The 21,850-nt window shown below is 38.7% G+C and overlaps 1 protein-coding gene across 1 annotated transcript in view; it reads right to left on the bottom strand.

The window, feature by feature from the left end:
• Positions 1 to 8,702: 8,702 nt before the first annotated feature.
• The window catches only part of LOC126481118 (activator of 90 kDa heat shock protein ATPase homolog 1-like), a 98,724-nt gene continuing 85,576 nt past the window's right edge, over positions 8,703 to 21,850 (bottom strand). The window contains exons 9-10 of the mRNA XM_050104652.1: positions 13,172 to 13,308; positions 8,703 to 9,015 (exon numbers count right to left, since the gene is read on the bottom strand). Of these exons, the coding sequence (XP_049960609.1) occupies positions 8,928 to 9,015; positions 13,172 to 13,308 (225 nt within the window). The 3' untranslated portion in view covers positions 8,703 to 8,927. The remainder of the gene's footprint in view (positions 9,016 to 13,171; positions 13,309 to 21,850) is intronic.

Below are 21,850 nucleotides of genomic sequence, written 5' to 3'. Positions count from 1 at the left end.
TGAGGGTCACTTCATCCCGCCTGAGCAACCGGCAGGAGGAACTTAATCTCATTTCACAAGACTATTCAACATCTCTTACATGAATGATGAAAGAAAATTGGGGTGCATCATAACTTCTGCATAAAAACAAAATGTTTATACTGGCACCAGTTGTAAATTGCTGGTTCATATATTTGCTGGTACGGCTCACTCATGCTGATGATGAGACTGCTTTTAACACACTCAACAGTGTGGTTACCAACATCCTTTCAGAATATGAGCTAAATGCTTGTGAAAGTGTGAGAAAATGCTGATAGTTTAATTGTTCAAAGGGACTGAGAGCCAGCACACCAGCACACACGTGTAAGAGCACTTCTTACCAGTGAGCTGCCTCAGCAATGAACCGGCCACAAGGGGCATACAAATTTCATATTGCACCAGTGGCTTACAAGGTAGCCTGATCTCACAATATGTGGAGGGTTATGAAAGTCACTGGCAATGTTTGTCTCATTCCAACAACTCTGAGTGAACTGCCAAACTCCAGGGCAACAATAGGGAATACAGCAACTTCGGTCATTCTCACAAAACTATGGACCAAGTCTGAAAATTATCTAGATTTTTGTCATGTGTCCAGTGTAAGGCACATTGAACATCTGTCAAAGGTGAATGAAAACTTTCATCCTAATATCGTACGTTCACGCATGTAAAATATATACTCCTGTAAAGCGGGCGGTTCTTTTGGAAATATAGCATTATGTTGTAGTATTATGAGATGAAGTCGGCTTAGTGGCAGACTGGGTAAGTCAAGTGGTTGCAGTTTCAGCGGAGAAAGGGACTGTCATGTGACATCTGTGATATTGTTCTAAATGTGTTATCTGAAAATTACCTTGAACAGTTAGTAAGAGAATTGATTCTTGAGGGTAATGACTTAGATCTAGTTACAAACAGGTCAGAACATTTTGAGTCATATGACCAGGTCATATTAGCTGACTATGGGTCACTGAAGAGAAATCTGTGTAGTAGGTGTGCCAGTAACAAGATTTCAGATTATCTAAGTGGTCAGTATCAAACACACATCTCTGAAACTGGAAATGTTCAGCATAAATGGATCACTTTCAGGAGCATTGGAAAACATGCCTTGCACTGCCATGTTTTAAGGGAAGTTGCTCCAAATGCAAAAAAAGTTTCACAGTGGAATTAAGCCGAAGACTGGTTGACAAACAACAAGCCAAATTAAGCATGAGGAAAGCCATGTGTGAAGCATTCAGTTAATTTAAAAATAAAATTCTGTATGCCAATCTGACAAGAAATCCTAAGAAGTTATGATCTTATGTAAAGTCAGTAAAGAGATCATCTTTGATTGGAAAGATGCAGAAGTCGCCTGAGTTTTCAAGAAGGATCATCAAACCAATGTTTCCAGCTCTAGGCCTACAGTGCTGATGTCAATCTGCTACAAAATCTTGCAGTAGGTTTTCTGCTCACATAGCATGACCTGCCTGGAGATCAAAGTTCTCTTCTGTAGGAGTCAACCTGTAGTGCACAAACAACAATCTTGTGATACCCTACTAGCTGCAAAATACTCAGAAGGAGATAGGTGCCCACATTGACACAATGTTCACTGAATTTTGGGAGTCTTCGATACAGTTCTGCTGTCACCTAATGAACAAAATACAAGACGTTTATGGATTATGCTTTTTTATGTAGAGAATACTTGAAAATTGTAATAAAATGCATGAATACCTGCACAGAATTGACACTTACAGCAGGGATAGGCAGTGGAACCTCAAAATATGTAAATGTAATGTACTACAGATGAATAGTCACAAAGACCCATTATTTTTTGATTTACAGTGTAATTTCTCAAAAGTTCATTTAGTAAATGCAAAAGCATAACGGAGGTGTTCATCAAAATCCAATGGCAATTACCATTAAAATTCTAAGAGCATGCACTCCTAAAAAGTCATGCAAAATATTGCTTCTTCCTACATATATCTTGCAAAAGCACTACAAAGAGAAAATTAAGAGGATTTGAGTTCATACGCAACCTTACCAACAGTAATTCTTCTAGCACACCATTTGTTACTAGAACAGAGAAAGGTGATTGTGACAATGGGATTGAAGTAACCTCAGCCGTGCACCACAAGGTGGCTATTGAAGTAGAAATGCAAATGTTGATGTTACTTTGTGCTATATTTTCATGTGCACATTTCATTAGGACGTACCAGTAGGTTTTCGAGCTGGAGTGAAACAGCGTTGATTTCTAGTATTAAAATGCAAACATGCTAATGATAGTTGCAAATATGTCAGATAAAAAGACCTAACAGCCTTCAAGGTTATAACGAAATGTTCTTAAAAGAAGTGGATAAACATATTTAAATGAAATCTGAGTTTATGTAATCTTCCAACTGCTTCAATCTTTCAAGAAAATGAAAAAAATAATTGCTGAAATAACAAATGTTTCGATTTTTCTTGGTTCCTGATTGACAGCCTCATCCCAATGAATAATTTGAAGCAAATTTAATCTCAAAAAGTGTAAGCAGAGGCTTAATGCCCCCTCCCAACAGGTGTTGAGATTGCCATTGAATCTGTCACTGCACATTTATTAGGGAGGATTTTATGTGATCCGCAGAATAAAACCATTTTTCTCATTCTACGGGAAGTCTAGGTTTGAATACCAACAATACTATAAAAAGAAAAGATTACAACTCACCATAATGATGATACATTGAGTTGCAGACAGACACAATGAAAAGACATGTACATATTGAGCTCTTGGCCAAAGTCTTCTTCAGAAAGGAAACACCTCATATACCTTACCAACTGCATCATAACACACTACTACTTCTTCTTTGAAGGTAAAGTATACAAACAAATCAGTGGCACAACCACGGGCACCTGTATGGCACCCTCCTTGCCGACCTGCTTATGGGCCACCAAGAGGAAACCTTCGTAGCCTCCGAAAACCCCAAATCCCTGGTCTGATTCATGTTCTTTGACAAGTTCTCCATGCTCTGGACTCAGGGCCAAGACATACTATCCTCATTCCTTCACAACTCAACACTTTCTCTCCCATCTGCTTTATGTAGTCCTTCTCAAAGCCAATGTGCCACCTTCCTGGATGTTGATCTCCAGTGCTCTAATCACTCCATCCACACTTTTGTCCACACTAAACCCCCCCATGCACCAACAATACCTTCATTTTGACAGCTGCCATCCCCTCCACACCAAACAATTCCTTCCATACAGCCTGACCACCCAGAGATGGTATTCTGCAGTGACAAGATCGCCCTTGCCCATTATACTGAAGGTCTCGCAAAGGCCTTCACAGAAGGCAGTCACCCAGACCTGATTGGCAAACAGATTTCCTGTGCCATATCCCCACACACCCCGAATCCTCCAACCACCTCAGAGAACTATCTACTAAAGAGCACCCCCCTTCATCACCCAATATGACCCTGGACTGGAATAATAGAACAACATTCTCCTTCAGGGCTTTGATTATCTCTCATTGTACCTTGCAATGAGGGACACCTATCCAAGATCCTTCCCACTGCTCCTAAAATGGTATTCTGTTGCCCACCCAATCTCCACAACATCCTAGTCCATCACTATGCTACTCCCAATCCCAACCCCTTGCATAGGGATCATATCCCTGTGGTCCAAGACCTACCCAGCACTTCTTGTTCCTGTGGTGTCACAGGCTGTCTTACCCCATCAGAGGATGGGTCACCTGTGAAAGCAAGCATGTCATATACCAGCTCTGCTGCAACCATTGCACAGCTTTCATTATTGGTATAGATCTGGGTGTGTGTGTTTCCTTTCTGAAGAAGAGTTTGGCTGAAAGCTCAATGTGTAACTGGCTTTTCATTGTACAGTCTGCAACTCAACCGTGTCATCTTTATAGTGAGTACCAATCTATCATTCCCATTCTGCTTTACATGGAAAACAGGAGTCAGGGTATCAGTAACAACTTTAACAACATGGTAAAAATAGTCATCATCATCATTATTATCTTGTGCAGTTTCCTACCACTGACAGAGTTTGCTTAGAGCAAAAGCTTCTTCACCTGTTCTAGTCTTCACATCACATCTTTGTCCCTACACTGTGCAGTATCGACCAATTCCCACAACAGTCCCTATGGCCAAGGGACACTGCTTTGATGCTGTTATGCTGCTGCCAATAATCTGCACGGCACCCTCCACTCCGAGGTGCAGGGGCAGATGTATTTAATGGCTTCTATCATGCTCATTTGTGACTTGTTCTTGCTCATTTGTGACTTGTTCTTGTACTTGCTATTCAATATTCTTATATGCTTGATCACAGCCTACGGACTTTGTAATTATCATTCATAATGTGAAGCCTGACTGGATAATTCAGAACTGGTGTATCTCTCTTAACATGGAACCTGTACAGTCAACTGCTACCAGAAAGATATATATTCATTCTTTTGTTACTGTTATCAATAATTAGAACAAAAGATAATTAATTGTCTATGTTTCTGCTATAAATGCATTATTCTTCATGCTCCCATCAACCAACTGAGATCCCACACGTGCATAATACAGGATATAACATCTGGCAACGAGGATGGGATGACTGGAAGTTGGATTCAGGAGCACAGGAATTGAGCAGGAGACATATTTAATATCTTTACACTTCATAATTCTTTTTATTGAATTCTGTGTGTGTACAATATTTAAGCAAGAATGGCAACTAATCCTAAGTTAGATCCTAAGGGAGAGCAACTTATAAGTGTTGAGCAATGTCTAACGTCTCTTGCTCGGTTACAGAGTCAATAAAGTTCAGAACTGCTCTCAGCCTTTTCATGTCTTGTGGCAGCTCAAACAGCCCAACAGTAAAAGGTAAAAGAAACAACAACTGTAGAAGTTCAGCTGCTGTCTACACCCTTCCGACAGTTCGACGAGCAACGTGAGACTTGAAAGAAATATGTAACACAGCTATATCAACACTTCAATGCACATGCATATAAAATAAAAGGTGAATCACATCATGCATTTTTCTTTTCATGTGTACAAGTGTTCACTTCATGGTTACTAGTGAAATTGTTTCTCCTTGGTGAGCCCCAAACCCAGCTCTATGAGATCATTATAGCAAAGCTAGATGAATTTTTCAAAAGTCAAATACATGTTGCTATTGCGCAATATAAATTTTTTTTTCACACAGAAAGTTGTAGTGATTGTGCTTATAAAGAATGGACAGCAGAATTACAGGGCATGACTAGGAACTAAATTCAACTGTGTCTGTGGCGCTTCTAGGGCAAAATGCTTCCTGACACTATTATTCATAACCTTTCAGATCAGCGATTGGGGACTGAAATTTTGGGGCATCGCAACCCAGGCTTAGTGCAATAGAGGTACAAGACTTAGAGTGGGATTTCAGTTTTCCAGTTGTCACTTCATTTCAGACAAACAGCTCACACCCCAGCCCTATCCCTTGATATTCAGCACAGCACACTCATGGCAGTAAACACAAACAGCATTTGCTGCACCAGCACAATGCTAGTTCATCTGCTACAGCTGCATGCAAAGCAAAGTCATGTGTGAAATTCTATGTCACCCAGTCACCCATGTTCGGAAGGATTGCTTCTTGTCACCACACACGACAGATGAAGCCGGTCTGCCTGCAAAGGACAAGAAAGTCTCTCTCTGTTTCATGCACAAAGGCCTTCAATTACAAGAAAGTCCCTCTCTGTTTCATGCATGAAGGCCTATCTTCAATTACAACTGGATGAGGAAACAAAGGAAATTTTTGTTGTGAATACTCATGTCAGCTTTTTCAATATCAACACCTGCTGTTTGGAAGTGCTTCCACACCAGCATTGTTTAGATGGTTACTCATATGAGTGATGTCCAAGGTGCCTTCTTATTTTGATTATCTTGATGACATTATTATCAATGGACAGACACTGGAACAACACCTTCAAAATTTGGACTATCTTTTCCAAGTTTTAACTGAGGTGGCCTATCATCAATGTCAATGGCACTCATCCTTCAACTAAACATTTACAAACACTTCATGAATTGTCATTTCCTAAGAATGTATGTGAACTGTAAGCTGTTATTGGAAAATTTACTTATTACATAAAGTTTATTCCTAATGCAGCACAAATTGCTACATCTCTGCACCACCCAAGTCAAAAAAGTGTTCTATTTCACTGGATAAAGAAACATGCAAAGCCTTTCAAAGACTGAAAGAAAGCATTGCTTTGTCAATCTTACCTTATGCACTTGATGCACTTAAACCAGCTGTAATTGCAGTAGATACTTCGTCACATGAGATTGAGGCAGTTTATCCCACAAAATTGGCAAAACAGAACATCCCATTGCATTTGCTTCCAAAACATTGAACAGTGGGTGGGTTAATTATAGTCAGGTGTAGAAGGAAGCCCCAGCAGTAGTATATGCTGCCTCAAAATCCCATCATTACCTCTATCCCCCCCTCCCCCATCATCCTCGTTGCCATCAGACCTGCAAATTTGGGGAGGGGAGTGGGGTTTGAAGTATGTGTTGTGCTAATCACCACTGTACTTCTCACAAACGCTGTGGCAGCCAAGGGTTGCTGCTTCACTGGTGTTACGCCACTGCCAATAATTTGCGAGGGATCCCTCACTCCAACATTCAGCAGTGGATGTATTTGAACTATGAAAATGGTTTCTTTCATGCTCACTTGTGACTTGTTCTTGTACTTGATATTCAGAGTTCTCCTGTACTTGTTGACCAGGGCTTATGGACTTTGTAATTATCTTTCACAGTTTGAAGCCCGACTGGATAATTCATAAATTATGTATTTGTATTAACAACGAACTTGTACGCTCAAGTGCTACCAGAAAGATAATTATTCATTCTTTTCTTGATGTTATCAGTACTCAGAATAAAAGATAATTTTCTATACTTATGTTAACAATGCATTGTGCTCCATGCTCCTGTCAACCAACTAAGATCCGAAGTGTGTGTAAGACGAGATATAACACTCTGACTGCTCTGACCCAGCCTTCTCATTCTTCCGAACGCTGTCTTCCACGTTCTAGCAGGTGTTCTTGAACATGCTCTTTGTCTTGTCATGTACAGTAAGTTATTAAGATGCTTAATGACGTAAGAGACTAAGGAAAGTCCGTTTAGGTAGCTAACGTGAAGATGGCTAACAACGTTTTGAAAGAATTATGGAGCTCTGTCTAGGAATATGTGAATAAAAGGCAAGATTTGAACAATAGCAATCTTTAATGCTCAACTGAGCAGAAAGCAAATGAATGTCTCAATGAAATTACTCTATTTTGACATATCAAGTTCCACTGGAGGTATGTGGTTAAGTATGAGTGCAAGCTGGGCCACAGCATACACTACTACAAGTCCAGGCCCCATGCCTGACCTGTATGGAGGCCCCTCTTGGACCAACTTTCTGAACTGAACTCTGTCGGGCACTGCCACCTCCATCCTTACACTGTGTGACAGGCCCCACTTCCCATTCCATGTTGACATTTTCAGCCACTATCCTGCAAGGCCTCAAATGTGACCATATATGGCCACTGCTAATGTCTTGCCACGCCTTGCATCTTCTTCACATAAGATCATGTGAACTCCATGTCAACATCCTGACATGCCCAACTGCACCCTGCTGGCAGTATTTTCTTGTACTCTGTAATAACCTTATTTGTTCTGGCTTCTGTTCTCTGCCCTTCAGGCACTGCATTTTCTAAATACAAGACAGTCTTCATTCCATGCGTCTACCTTGGCATTCTCTTCTCAGCCATTCTATTCACATACCCACACCAGTCTTATGTTGCAGGGGTTACTCAGGTACCTAACGCTTTAATTTCCCATCATTTTCATTTTTGTTGCACCAATTTGACTTCTCAAGCACCTCATTTCACTTACTCTCACCTTGCTTTATTCCCCTTTTATTCATGTCCAAGGCTTCTGCATTGCACAACGGTGTTGCTACATAATGTGCTTGGTAACTCACTTCTTACATTTCTGGAGAAATTCTTTGTTCCACATAATTCCTCTCATACTTCTAATAGAGCTATCAGCTTACTTTCATTTATCGCTTCTTCCATTTGCCTGCATTAGAATTATTTATGTAAAGATTGTCACATTTACACCCTTCACAAATGGCAGCTTTTTTAATTGACTTACTTAATTTTATCACAAGATATGATCTCACAAACAGAGGTTGATGCTCTTACAGAAATAGTTTCTGGTATGCTGAAAATAATTATGAGTCAAATACCCTATTAATAACTGAAAGACATCATTTTTGTCTAGTTTGACTACTTGTAGCCAGTAGGAATTTCCATTTTATTTGCTGTAAAAATTTTCTCATGAGTTCCATACTGCCTCACTGCCAGTTTTTTCTCTTTTATGCCAGTTTTTTTCTCTTTTATCCCAATGAAATGTCCGTTTTATTACAGTTGGTGGGAGAGAAAGATGGAGGGAAGGATGGGAATTGAGGATAAGACAGAAGGAGATAGAAAGAGAGATGCCTGCAATGCTTCACTTTCTGTTCTAACATGGACAGTAAGAATTCTGAAAGATGTAATTCATGCACCACATACATAAATTGAGAAAGTCAATTTCAAATTAAACAGCTTCACAGTACTGGTTTTGTCACGCTATCATACAATATATCTGACATATGATACAGGCACGATGAATGTTTTAATTAACACCTTTATTGCAAATAATAAATAGTCTTTTCTACACTGTTATACTGTTTATCAAAATTAAGTTACGATAAAAGACCAATTAATAGGAAATGCAATAATACTTAACCTTACTCATAAGCTAAAATGACAAAAGAATAGTGTATCACAGTTACATACAAAATCACAGTAGAGTAAAATTGTATTAATAATCGCAAGTGTCAAATATGGTCACAGTATTGTAAGATAGCATTTCTTCACCACAGTTGTTTACCATAATTCACCATATTCATGCAAGGAATGCACCAAACCCAAAAGTTCCTCTCATAGCATCCCAGTAGTAGCGATTCCAGTTGTCCTTCATAGTATCCAAGTGACTAAAAAATATGAAGCTATATGTTACTTAGTTAATGCCACAATTTAATAATTAACATATAAGGATCTATGGTATATTTCACAATACAATAAATATTGAGGGCTACCACCTGCATGTATTAAGAGCACCCACATCAGCTGCTTCATTACGAAACAGTTAGAAGTAAAAGTGAAAGGGGACTATGGATAATTTGACAAAAATTTGTGCCAAACTTGTGGCAATAAAAATAACGAAATAGTATTTTTTTCAATCAAAATTTTTCTATAACTTTTATCAAATCAATTGTCAATAAACTCTTCACGAATATTTTGTACCTCCTGCATGTCTGTGAGGATTTTGATTGAAGGAAAGCAGAGAAATAAAGTGTAGGCTATACAGAAGCAAAAAATAACTTCAAATAATGTAAAATCTAGGATGGAATAATGCCAGTATTATGAAATGGATAATTGCTACTCACCATATTGTGGAGATGTTGAGATTCAGCCAGACACAACAAAAAGATCTCTTTAACAGGTAAGCTCTCGGATAAAAGGCCTTTTCTGAACTAGACAACATACAGACACACATTTATGCAAATGCAACTCACAAACATTTTACACTGCTGAGGCCAAACTGGCCAGAGTCTGGCCTCAGCAGCCAGAGACAGGAGTCATATGTGTATAAGATGTGTTTACATGAATGTGTGTGTGTTGTCTAATTCAGAAAAAGGCCTTTGGGCCAAAAGCTTTCTTATTTAGCGTTCATTGTGTTGTGCCTGTCAACATCTCCATTTTATGGTGAGTGGTAATCTGTTCATAATATTGTCAAAAAATAACTTCACTGTGAAATGAAAACAGAACAATAACCAAAATAAACAGTCTTTTTTTGAAATTAAGATCTATTAAACTTTCTTTCAACTGTGCTCCACAGCTTCAAAATGTATGAAAGATATCTTTTATACTTTATTCTGCTGCTACTAGTTTCAACACAGTGTCATCATTTGACAGAGTTTACAGCTGAAAGCAGTATACACCACATGTCAATCACTACTATGTGCCACAAACATATATTTAACACCGTGGAAGCAAATCAGCCTGGAATATTGCACAGTATCCAGTAAACAATCACTATTTACTTGGATCATTCTTGGTAATCTCTCCACAACACGTTGGGACAATGGTACTCAAACTTGCTCCAATTTATACTGTTGTTTGTAATGGATGCCTAGAGACAAAAGTTATGAGGAGACAGCTGTGTGCCCTCTGGATCAACATAGCACTATGAATTGTTTCCAAAAAGGCACCGTGCAGTTCTGTTGCATTCTCCTAGCTGTACCTATGAGTCCTATGTTGTAGACAGAGGCAACAATTACAAGCTACATCTCCAACATTTTGTATGACATAACACTAGCTGCATGTTCAATTTTTTTGATGTTACTCCTGTGTATGCAAATTTGTAGGAAACTTACCTTGGTGACAATCTTTCAAGTAACAATGTGCACATGGTCTAATCTTAAAATGATCCTTTGAGACATGTTAATGGGCATTAGAGTGAACAAATGCTGCATTGGTCCATTCACAACTCGAGACACAGTGTGGTCAACTGAACTGCACTGGGAATGCGGTCTCACTTTTCTCTTCAATACACATATCGCCATACATAGAAATTTACTGTTGTCGAAATGGTTCTGAAGAAGAGGTATCTGATCCAAAAAATACAAACTACAGAAGTTCTGAAGGTGATGCAAAACTTGTTTTCAGCAGTTTAGAATTATACATTCAAATTAACATTTTATGCTTTAATATTTAAAATGTACCTGCACAGACAATCTTCTAAATATGTGCTTGTTAAGTTTGTGCAACACTATTATTGTTATTATCATAACTATTATTCAAATCATCTCTTTCAATAACATCTTACGATGCGGCCAATACTTTTTACATTTACCAAGGTGTTACATGGTCTGTTTTTGACCACTAACGGGAGCTTACAATATTTTTATCTTTGTTAACAAAAAGTACTTAATTAACATGTCTACAAATAATGCCAAAATGCCAACATAATGGAAATTTTCATGCATGAAATTGTACATTTATAATAACCACACTGTCAATGGGACATTAAACTCTAATCTTCCTTCCTTCATCAATTTGTAGTTTTATCCAATAACAAGTACTGGATGGCATGTGCTTACACTGAAGTAATCATACTATGTCTGACTCATCAACCACACATAGATCATGGAGTAAAGGAACAATTTACCATTCAATGCAGTGCCTCATATGGGTGGAACAGGAGCTACAAAACATCAGGTACATCAAAGTGTCACAGTGGTGACTAATACAACTGCCTACACCTCTCTTCCACAAAAAAGGCACCTGTCTTCACTGCATAGTGAATGATTGAAAAATATATGAAATTAGGAATCTGTGACCCACTTGCACCCCTGCAAGAATTCTTGCTTAAATGTCTGTGTGTGCACTGTAATTATTCTAATCTTGTATGTGTGATCCCTAAAGGACCAATACATGAAGTGTTACATTCCTAGATTCATCAGCTAAAGCTGATTAAAGAAAATTTGTAAACAGACTTTGACAGGAGAGTTTGCTTGTATCTTCTAAGCATTTGTCAGAACAGTTTTATCACCATCTCCATGATGTTCTCCCATGAGCTGAACAAGCCTGTGACCATTTGTGCTGCCCATCTTCGTAAATATTCAATGTCCCATGTTAGTCTAATCTGTTATGGCTCTTAGACACTTTAGCAATATTCTAGGATGGTCTGCAAGAGTGTTTTGTAACCAGCCTCCTTTGTAAGCTAAACTGTTGAGGGTTTTGTGCCATTTTGATGAATTTATTGCCTGTTGGCTTTTGTCTCACGATCTTTATCTGACAGTTGTTTAATAATTTTTCTGACATTTCATCAGCATGATTGGCTGGGACAGACAAAGGCTCATCCTCATAAAGCCGATGGTGCCACCAGCAATGAAGGATGAAGCTTTAACAATCCCAGCCGGTCATGCTGATGAATGACAGGAAAATAACACACACTATGCCTTTGTAGACTGACTGCATTTTCTTAGTATTCTACCAATGAGCCGAAGTCTGCCACCTGCTGCATGTGTAAGAGCGAGCTTGTGTGATTGGTCCATGTCATATCCCTACAAATTGTTTTATTTGTATGCCAAAGATGAACATCACAACTTCAGTTTATCACAGTCAAAATCACAATAATTGTGGATCACCAAAAAAGAACACCTTTCACTTGGGGTGACACATTGACATTGATTGTATAGTGCTTTTTTCTTCATTTTGTGTAGCGCATAATTTTACATTTCTGAACTTTTAAAGCAACTTTCCATTGCACAACCCTGAAATATTATTAAGATCTGACTTTATATTTGTGCAGCTATTGTTAGAGGCACAAATTAAATTCACAACTAATGACGTAGTGTGAATTTGCAACGTACTTGCAAATTTTCAAAAATATACAACAGGATTCAATCAAAATACACACAATTTTTGACACAATCAATGAAAAATAACACAATAGTGACACAAACAACAAAATATTATAATCAAGAACTTTGAACTGGACGCTATGTGGAAAAGCAGTCTCACATGAAGGAAACTGTGCAAGCTGGCTTACATATGTAAAAAAAGAAATGCGCAAAATGCATGGACTTTTTACTTAGCTTATTCTGTGATAACTTCTACACTAACAGGCCACAGATGAACACCAGAGATTCAGTTTTCCACAGTCAAAATTGTGAGGACTGTGGAGTGCTAACAAAACACATCTTCCACTTGCAGCAACTGACATTATACAAATAATATCTTAAAAGTAATGACAGAGCTGAGAGACTTGCAAATTAGTACATATTTTATGTATATGAGAACAAAGGGCCGTTTTCAGGCTGCATAGTGGATTAACTTTGTAAGAAGTGGTGCCTTTGTTTATGTCCTTGGGACTTTAGCACTCCACATTAATCTTTTTAAGAATGTTTAACATTATTAACATTCTCTTCACAGTAAAACTACTTTGATATCATCATAATTGTGACTGTTTTATAAAATTCACAAAGGAATACAAATCTGGCTTATAGAATTTTGTCAATAAACTACACTTCACTTCAGCAATATGAAAACCAGGAGTGTGATGTAGAGGCCACTGCTTACCTTTCAGGAATACTTTCTTGAGTCAGTTTTACTTCTATGCCATCCAAAAGTTGTTCTATTTCAATTAGAACAGTTGAGAAATGACCATCAGGCCAATTGCTGATTCTCCATGTCTGATAAATCTTTGAGTTGGGTACCTGCAATAATATAAGAGTTTAATAGGATAACTGTTTCAGAATGGTGCAGATGTCATGCAAAAGTTGTTCTATTTCAATTAGAACAGATGAAAAATGACCATAAGGCCAACTGCTGATTCTCCATGTCTGAAAAATCTTTGATTTGGGTACCTGCAATAATGTAACAGTTTAATAGGATAACTGTTTCAGAATAGCACATATATCATGCAAACACCTTTTTCAACAGTTCTTCAAAAGAAAATATGTGTTTAGGTTCTTTTTTATCCATTTGTTGTTCTTATTGTGATCAAGTTACAGCAAAATCACTGATACATTTCCAATCTATCTTGAATTTTCTTTCACATATTTCAGTAGACACCTAAAAAGTGCAATATGAAAATTCATTCTGGTGTATCAAGTGAAGGAGAAAATCAAAAACGAGATCCACATACACTGATGGATAAAAATATGTAAACACCAAAAACATAACATGTTACCATGTCTAATATGGTGTAGGAAAGCTGTTGGCATTCAAAACAGCTTCCAGTCATCTCAAAATGGATAAATACATGTCCTGTATGGTTTTCAAATGAATTTTATACCATTCTTCCTGCAAAATAATGGAAAGTTCTGGTAATGATGATTGAGGTGGAGAGCGATCACATACCCTTCTTTCACAAAGCCAGTGCTGGGCGGTGCAAGCTATGTGAGCAGGGGCCCTGCCATCTTGGAATACAGCTTCACCATTGGAGAACAAAGACTGTATCACGAGATGACCTTGATCAGCCAAACTGGTCACATAATCCTTGGCAATAAAGTGACCTTGCACAGCAACCATGAGCCCAAGGAATACCTTGATGTGGCTGCCAAAATCATCACTGAACACTGTCCATAGTTCACTCTTAGGATGTAAACTCAGCCAGACATTGGAAATGTAGTAAAACAAGACACATTTAACCAAATGAATTTCCTCCATTCCTCCACAATCCAGGCTTTATGGCTCCAGCACAATATTTTCCTGTTGCCAGCATTTGCATAACCAATGAGCGGTTTTGGAATTCCAGCTAGCTCTGAAATTCCCTGCTTATGGAGCTACATTCATGTTTTTTTGTACTGACAGGGTTTGTGGGTGTGACATGCAGTTCTGCAGTGACTTTTGCAGCTGGCATCCTCTTATTTTTTGTCACAATCCTCTTCAATGACCGCCCATCACAATCACTCAAAACACACTTTTGTCCGCATTATGACTTAGTAGATGATGTTTTCTGCTTTCCTTTACGCGGTATCAATCTTCAATACAATGCCTCACCAACAATTTGCCCACATTCAAACTCACTTGGCTCCAATATAACGCACTCTCAACTACACAGAACACTGTTCTGACTGTGCCTGACACTTTCAACTTATTAAGGGCATTGCACAGGTGCCATCTGTGGTGAAACACAACAGTGCAACCTGCAGTATTGGTTAACACCTGCATTTATGTTGAAGCATTCATTTCTTGCAGTTTTTACATCTACAGGTGTCTTCCAGTTAAGTTTCTTCAGTATCTCTGTGACACTCTCTCATGGGTCAGACAAACCTGTGATCATTCATCCTGCCCTTCTCTATTTAGATTGAGTATTCCCTGTTAGTTGTATTTTGTACAGGCACCACAAGCTACCTCCTTTGTAGATCAATTTCACTTCTCTAGAATTCTACTAATAAACCAAAACCTGTACCTGCTTTACCTATAATTGAGCCTATTTAATCAAACAAACAGCAAGGTTCTCAATACACTTTCCTGGGAGCACCCCTGAACCTACTTCTACATGTGTGGATGCTTCTCCATCCAATATAACATGCTTCCACTCCATATGAATAAATCCTCAATCCAGTAACAAATTTCAGTTGATACCCCATACAATAATGCTTTTTATGATAAGCATGTGATTCTGAGTCGAAAGCTTTTTGGAAATCAAGAAATATATTCACTTCACTATCTTAATCCATGGTTCTTAGGATGTCATGTGAGAAAAGCAGAAATTGGGTTTCACGTGATTGGTGCTTGTGAGATCTCTGCTGGTTGGTGCCAACCATTCTATTTGAGATACATGGGCAATCCAGAAAGTAAAAGATGTTTTGGCCCATCAAGGCAATGGGCACAGCTAAACTGACATCTTGGTATCACAACATTCCTACACTAAGTATGCATCCAGCGCTGGTAGCATGTGTTTTGTGTCTCTGCCACTTTCCTTTCTGTGATGTGTTAAAATGAGAGCTGCAATTGAAAATCCTGTCACATGTGAGGTGCATTCTGTGAGTAGGTTTTTGTCAGCAAAAAACTGCAAAACAGTTGAAATTTATTGTGACCTTTGTGGTGTGTAAAGAAAAATAATAAAAACTTTTGCAACAAGCATCTCTTCCCAACAATGAAGACATGGTTCACTACACATCACTCTGGTACTGACGTGAACTGAACACCAGTATAAACCAGTGTTTGCAATTACATGTGACAGATTTGTACAGAGACAGTACTGAAAAACTTGTGCCACATTATAATAAGTGTCTCGGTCTGAATGGTGATTACGTAGAAGAATAGCTTAAGAGTGTATCTTTAAATGTGTATAATAAAATTTTGGTTTCCATATTGTTAATTTTTTATTTCAGAATGTCTCTTACTTTCTAGATAGCCCTCATACTTCATTATGTTCGAGCTCAGAATATGTTCCAAGATTCTGCAAGAACTGGATGTCAAGGATACTAGTCAGCAGTTTTTGGTTCACTTCTGCTATCCCTCATGTAGATGGATGTGGCTGCTAACACCAGTGATGCTAATATCTATATCGCCATCTTTACAGCGATGCAAGAATTAAATTGGGACTATACCACTGGATTTTCATTTGTAAAGGAACATACGAAAACAAAGTTTCTGCTTTTCCTCTGCTACCCTCAATTTCAGTTCCTGTCCCATCTCTGAATGTCTGGACATTTTGGTATCACTAACAGCCTTTACATATGACCAGAATTTATTTGGTTTTGGTGAAGGATCCTTTGATAATATTTCCCCATGATAGTCATGGAAGGTTTCATGCACTGTTCTATCAAATGTCAAACACATTTCATTCAGCATCCCACTATTTACAGCCCTATTCATTTTTATACCTATTAACAAGCAGTAGTCTCTGTTTATTTACAGTGACTTTATACCATGGACAGTCCCTCACATCATGAACTGTTCTGCTCAGAACATATGTATCAAGTACTTGCTCAACCATTCATCTAAACCTGAGTTACAGTTCTTCTATATGCTCCTCTCCTGAGCTTAACATTTCAGGTTCCTTATTGAGAAGCAACATTACTACCTCCTTATCTAGTTTGATGAACATATAAATCCTTCTATTTGTTTTTGCTGTTCTCTGTACTTTGGTATTCATTGTTGCTACAGCTGCCCCATGGTCACTGATCCCAGTTTCAATGTGAACATCCTCAAATAAGGCAGCTCTATTTGTTAAAATATTTGAAACAGTTGTCCTATAACAACTCTCAGCCTTTCTCTCAAGTGCTTACTGAATCACAGCTTAGATTTAGGAAAAACCAAAGCATGGCCACCACTATTATATGTGTACAGTAAAGCACACAGCCAGAATGTTTCTATACCTTAATAAAGCCTCTGGCTTAGAAAAATGCATCAATGAAACATCTAGACACATACCTGATGAATCAAAAACATTGTGCCAAACTTATATATCAAATTTATGATAAGGTTTTACCTTTCAAATTGACAAATGAAACAGTGACGCAAGAGTTCCTCATGCCTCAATTTGTGGACCTTTCCTATTTCTAACATATATCTGTACACCCTTTAACTCGCACATTGTAACTTGAATTTTCAGGAAATAATGAGCTATCTGAACTAAGAACATAAAAATAAGAAGAAGAAGAAGCACGGTCGTATCATGTACAGATAACAAAATAATTACAATTTCACAAAAATTGTATGATTTATTCAGAAGAAAGAGATTCGCAAACTGAGCAAGTAAATAACACATTGGTCCACCTCTGGCCCTGATGCATGCAGTTATTCAGCTTTGCATTGATTGACAAAGGTATTCAATGTCCTCCTGGGACTTATCATGCCAAAATCTGTCCAATCAGTGCATTAGATCATCAAAATCCCGAGCTGGTTAGAGGGCCCTGCCCATAATGTTCCAAACATTCACAACTGGGAAGAAATCTGATGACCCCACTGGCCAAGGTAGTGTTTGGTAAGCATGAAGGCAGGCATATGTGGGAGGGCATTATGTTGTTTAAACATAAGCCCAGGATGTCTTGCCATGAAGGGCAATAAAACAGGTCATAGAATGTTGTTGATGTACCGCTGTGCTTTAAGTGTGCATGAATATGGCAACCAAAAGGGTCTTGGTATCAAAAGAAATGCACCCAGACTGTCATCCTAGTTGTTGTGCTGTATGGCAGTTGACAGTCAGATTGATACTCCACTGCTGTCTGGATTGTCTCCAGACACGTCTTCACTGGTCACCAGGGCTGAGTTCAAAGTTGGACTCACCGCTGAGGACAATTCTACTCCAGTCAATGAGATTCCATGCTGAATGAACCCAACACGACTCCAAATGGGCTTGTTGGTGTGCAGAGGTCAACAGTAGTCAGCACAAGATGCACCATGAGCTCAGCCCCCTTTCTGTTAGCCAACTATTAATGGTCCTTGTGGTTACTTAAGCTCCAGTTGAATATCAGATTGATGACAGTGATGAATCCAGAGCTCTGAGTGCTCTTCTGACAATTGCTCGGTCATCTCTCTATGTCGATCGCTTCTTTCTTGACACTGTGTTCAACCATGGTTCATCCATTCCTGGCATCATCATCAGATAGTGGTCCCTATTCAAATATCGAGCAATTCACTGATTACTCCAACCAGCTTCTTTGAGCCCAAGTACAGGTACACTGTCAAATGCTGATACCTGCATATATTGTTGATATGCCTGTCTGCGAAGCATACTTACTGTCCAACTGAGTACATGGAATGAAATTCACAAAGACTTTATGCCTGTGAGGTGAAATTGCTCTGCAGCATCACACATTCATCCATCAGTTTACAATTTTGCATTTTCCATTGATACCTGTACAAACATAAACTTGTGACCAATTTGCATAACTCCTTCATGGTGTGTGGTTTATTTTAATTTATTCTTTTTCTTTTATTTTTGTCTTAGAGTATATTTCCATGCAAAAGGTCAATGTAAGTAAATCCCAGATGTAATATTAGCAACAACTGGCAGTTCACACCACTCATACGTAAATGAGGCATGTGGGATAATGGCAGAGGAAGCAAACAGCTGCAAATTCTTAGGTGTCCATTTGGACTCAAATCTTCAGTGGATTAACCATGTTAATGCTGTATGCAAGAAGGTCAACAATGGTTTGTATCTTTTTAGGCAGGTGTCAAAACAGTGCCCACCCACACGCTGGAAACTGTATATTATGGGACAATCTATCCCCTTACTTAGATACTGCATAGAAATATGGGGTTATGCTGCAGACAGACACCTTACTGCTACTTCAAAAAAGACAGTTGAGGTTTATACATTGACTGGGCTATAAAGATTCTTGCTGCAAGATTTTCACACAACACAAGTAGTTCACCATGTATTCCTTGTAGCTCTATAAATTAATCACTTGTTTTATCTCCCAGAAAACTGAGGTAACTAAATGTAGTGATATTCATGACCACAGCACCAGGTTCAAAGATAATTACTTCAGACTAAGAACTACATTAAAAATGACGGACTGGAGTCCATACATTAATGGGCTAATAAGCTTCCAGAGTCACTGAAAAACTGTAATAAAAAAATTACAATCAGAAGTTAATATATTCGTAATTGAAAGGCATCTGTGTTCACTTTGTGAGTTTTAAAGCAGTAAAGATTAAGAGCCCACTGATGTACTGTAAAATAATACATATGCAAGCTGTGCATAAGATGTTTCAAATGTTTGGTTTTGTAAATTAACAAGACAATTTTATAAAATATAGAGTTACAGTATGTGGTAAATTAAGGATATCTGTTGTATTAATTTACATAAAAATTGTAATTCATTTTGACAAGTATTATTGATTGTGTTTAATTACTACCTGAAATACTATGCTGTAAATGTATTTGGCATTTGTGAAAGCCATCTGTTAATGACTCCATGCAAAAAATATCTAAATAAATAAGTAGATGTGTTCCTTGGGTGGTGACAGATCTGTTAACAATGACTACATTGAGCTTGTGTTGCAAGTTGTCATCAGTGTAATCTATTTTATACACACATCAAAAAAAAGTTTGACTGTTCAGAGATGTCACTAAACCCACCCAAAGATGTAAACAACCATGCTTGAGCAGCACCTATTAGATCGAGGGGGTCCGACAGCTGATCAATTCCAGTCATTCCACCAAGGAGGAGGTACATGGCTCGTGTTTTCTGTAGTTCAACCATGCCTAGATGGTCAATACCATAGTTCAATTGTGTCCACATTGTTTCTTTGTGCCAGGAAGGGCTCTCAACAATGGAAGTGTCCAGATGTCTCGGAGTGAACCAAAGCGATGTTGTTTGGACATGCATGAGATTTACAGAGAGACAGGAGCTGTCGATGACATGCCTTGCCCAGACTGCCCAAGGGCTACTATTGCAGTGGATGACTGCTACCTATGGATTATGGCTCAGAGGAACCCTGACAGCAACCCCACCATGTTGAATAATGCTTTTTGTGCAGCCACAGGAAGTCGTGTTACGACTCAAACTGTGCACAGTAGGCTGCATCATGCGCAACTTTACTCCCGACATTCATAGCGAAGTCCATCTTTGCAACCATGACATCATGCAGCACAGTACAGATGGGCCCAACAACATGCCAAATGGACCACGCAGGAGTGGCATTACATTCTCTTCACCGATGAGTGTCGCATATGCTTTCAACCAGAAAATCGTCGGATACATGTTTGGAGGCAACCTGGCCAGGCTGAACGCCTTAGACACACTGTCCAGCAAGTGCAGCAAGGTGGAGGTTCCCCGATGTTTTGAGGTGGCATTATTTGGGGCCGACGTACCCTGCTGGTGGTCATGGAAGGCACCATAATGGCTGTATGGTATGTAGATGCCATCCTCCGACCAATAGTGTAACCATATCAGTAGCATATTGGCGAGGCATTCGTCTTCATGGACGACAATTTGCACCCCCATCGTGCACATCTTGTGAATGACTTCCTTCAGGATAATGACATTTCTCAACTAGAGTGGCAAGCATATTCTCCAGACATGAACCCTATCGAACATGCCTGGGATAGATTTCAAAGGGTTGTTTATGGACGACGTAACCCACCAACCACTCTGAAGGATCTACGCCGAATCGCTGGTGAGGAGTGGGACAATCTGGACAAACAGGGCCTTGATGAACTTGTGGATAGTATGCCACAACGAATACAGGCATGCGTCAATGCAAGAGGACGTGCTACTGGATATTAGAGGTATCAGTGTGTACAGCGATTTGGACCACCACCTTGAAGGTCTTGCTGTATGGTGGTACAACATGCAATGTGTGGTTGTAATGAGCAATAAAAAGGGCAGAAATGATGTTTATGTTGACCTATATTCCAATTTTCTGTGCAGGTTCCAGAACTCTCAGGACCGAGGTGATGCAAAACTTTTTTTGATGTGCGTATTATCCTCTGCTACGTACATGGCACGAAGGGGGTACACTTTGGTACAGGCGAGGATGACTGCCACTTTTCCAGTAATCATATAGCAGGTAATGTGTGAACCTACATCACCTACAAAAACCACGGGCTATTTTGATTCAGAAACTGATGCCAGAAAAATTAAATTTTGCAACTATGTCCGAACATTTGCAAGTTGCCATTTATATCTTCAAGCTGTTTACAATTTGTTTTATCTGTCCCTGAAACCCAGCAACATGTAGCAAATGCTATTGAAGTACACATAAGCTGATATTTTATTTCTACAAGAAACAGTACAGAAGACACATTTGCCTCATGGCACATTTGTGCTAACAGAAGTTGAATATTCTTTTTCTTCTAAAACTCCAGAACAGATACTAATATTCCACTAATCAGCACACTGTGCCCTTTTAAAAATTTTTGCTCTATAGTCTTACAGTACTTAAATATCTCAGAAAGGCTTTTCGTCTCTTTTTCTGGTTATCACATAATAATATACCAGCTAGCTGTTACAGCTGCCATGAAAGCATTTTTTTGCATTGTGATCACTTTCCAAGCTTGTACTACAAAATAACATAATGCAGTAATATGGAACTGAACATGGTTGTATTTTGTTTTTTAACCAGGCATTTGTCTTTACAGCTGAAAATGTTGAATAGAAATGGATTAAATCAAAGAGTGTTTTACAATATGCGTGGTGCGTGCAATGCCAGGTGAGGAACGGCAAAGGCCTACTGTGGTTCAATAGGCCTGTTAGAAAGTATCTACTAAGGCAGAGATCTTAAATGAACCCAAAACTTCATTGATAAACAAAAGCTGAAAAAAGTCAAAATGAGCATAATGAAAAT

The sequence above is a fragment of the Schistocerca serialis genome, chromosome 5, assembly GCF_023864345.2.
Source record: "Schistocerca serialis cubense isolate TAMUIC-IGC-003099 chromosome 5, iqSchSeri2.2, whole genome shotgun sequence".
Classification (NCBI taxonomy): domain Eukaryota; kingdom Metazoa; phylum Arthropoda; class Insecta; order Orthoptera; family Acrididae; genus Schistocerca; species Schistocerca serialis.
The sequence above is the reverse complement of the archived record's forward strand: the minus strand, read 5'-3'. Positions and strand labels throughout refer to the sequence as shown.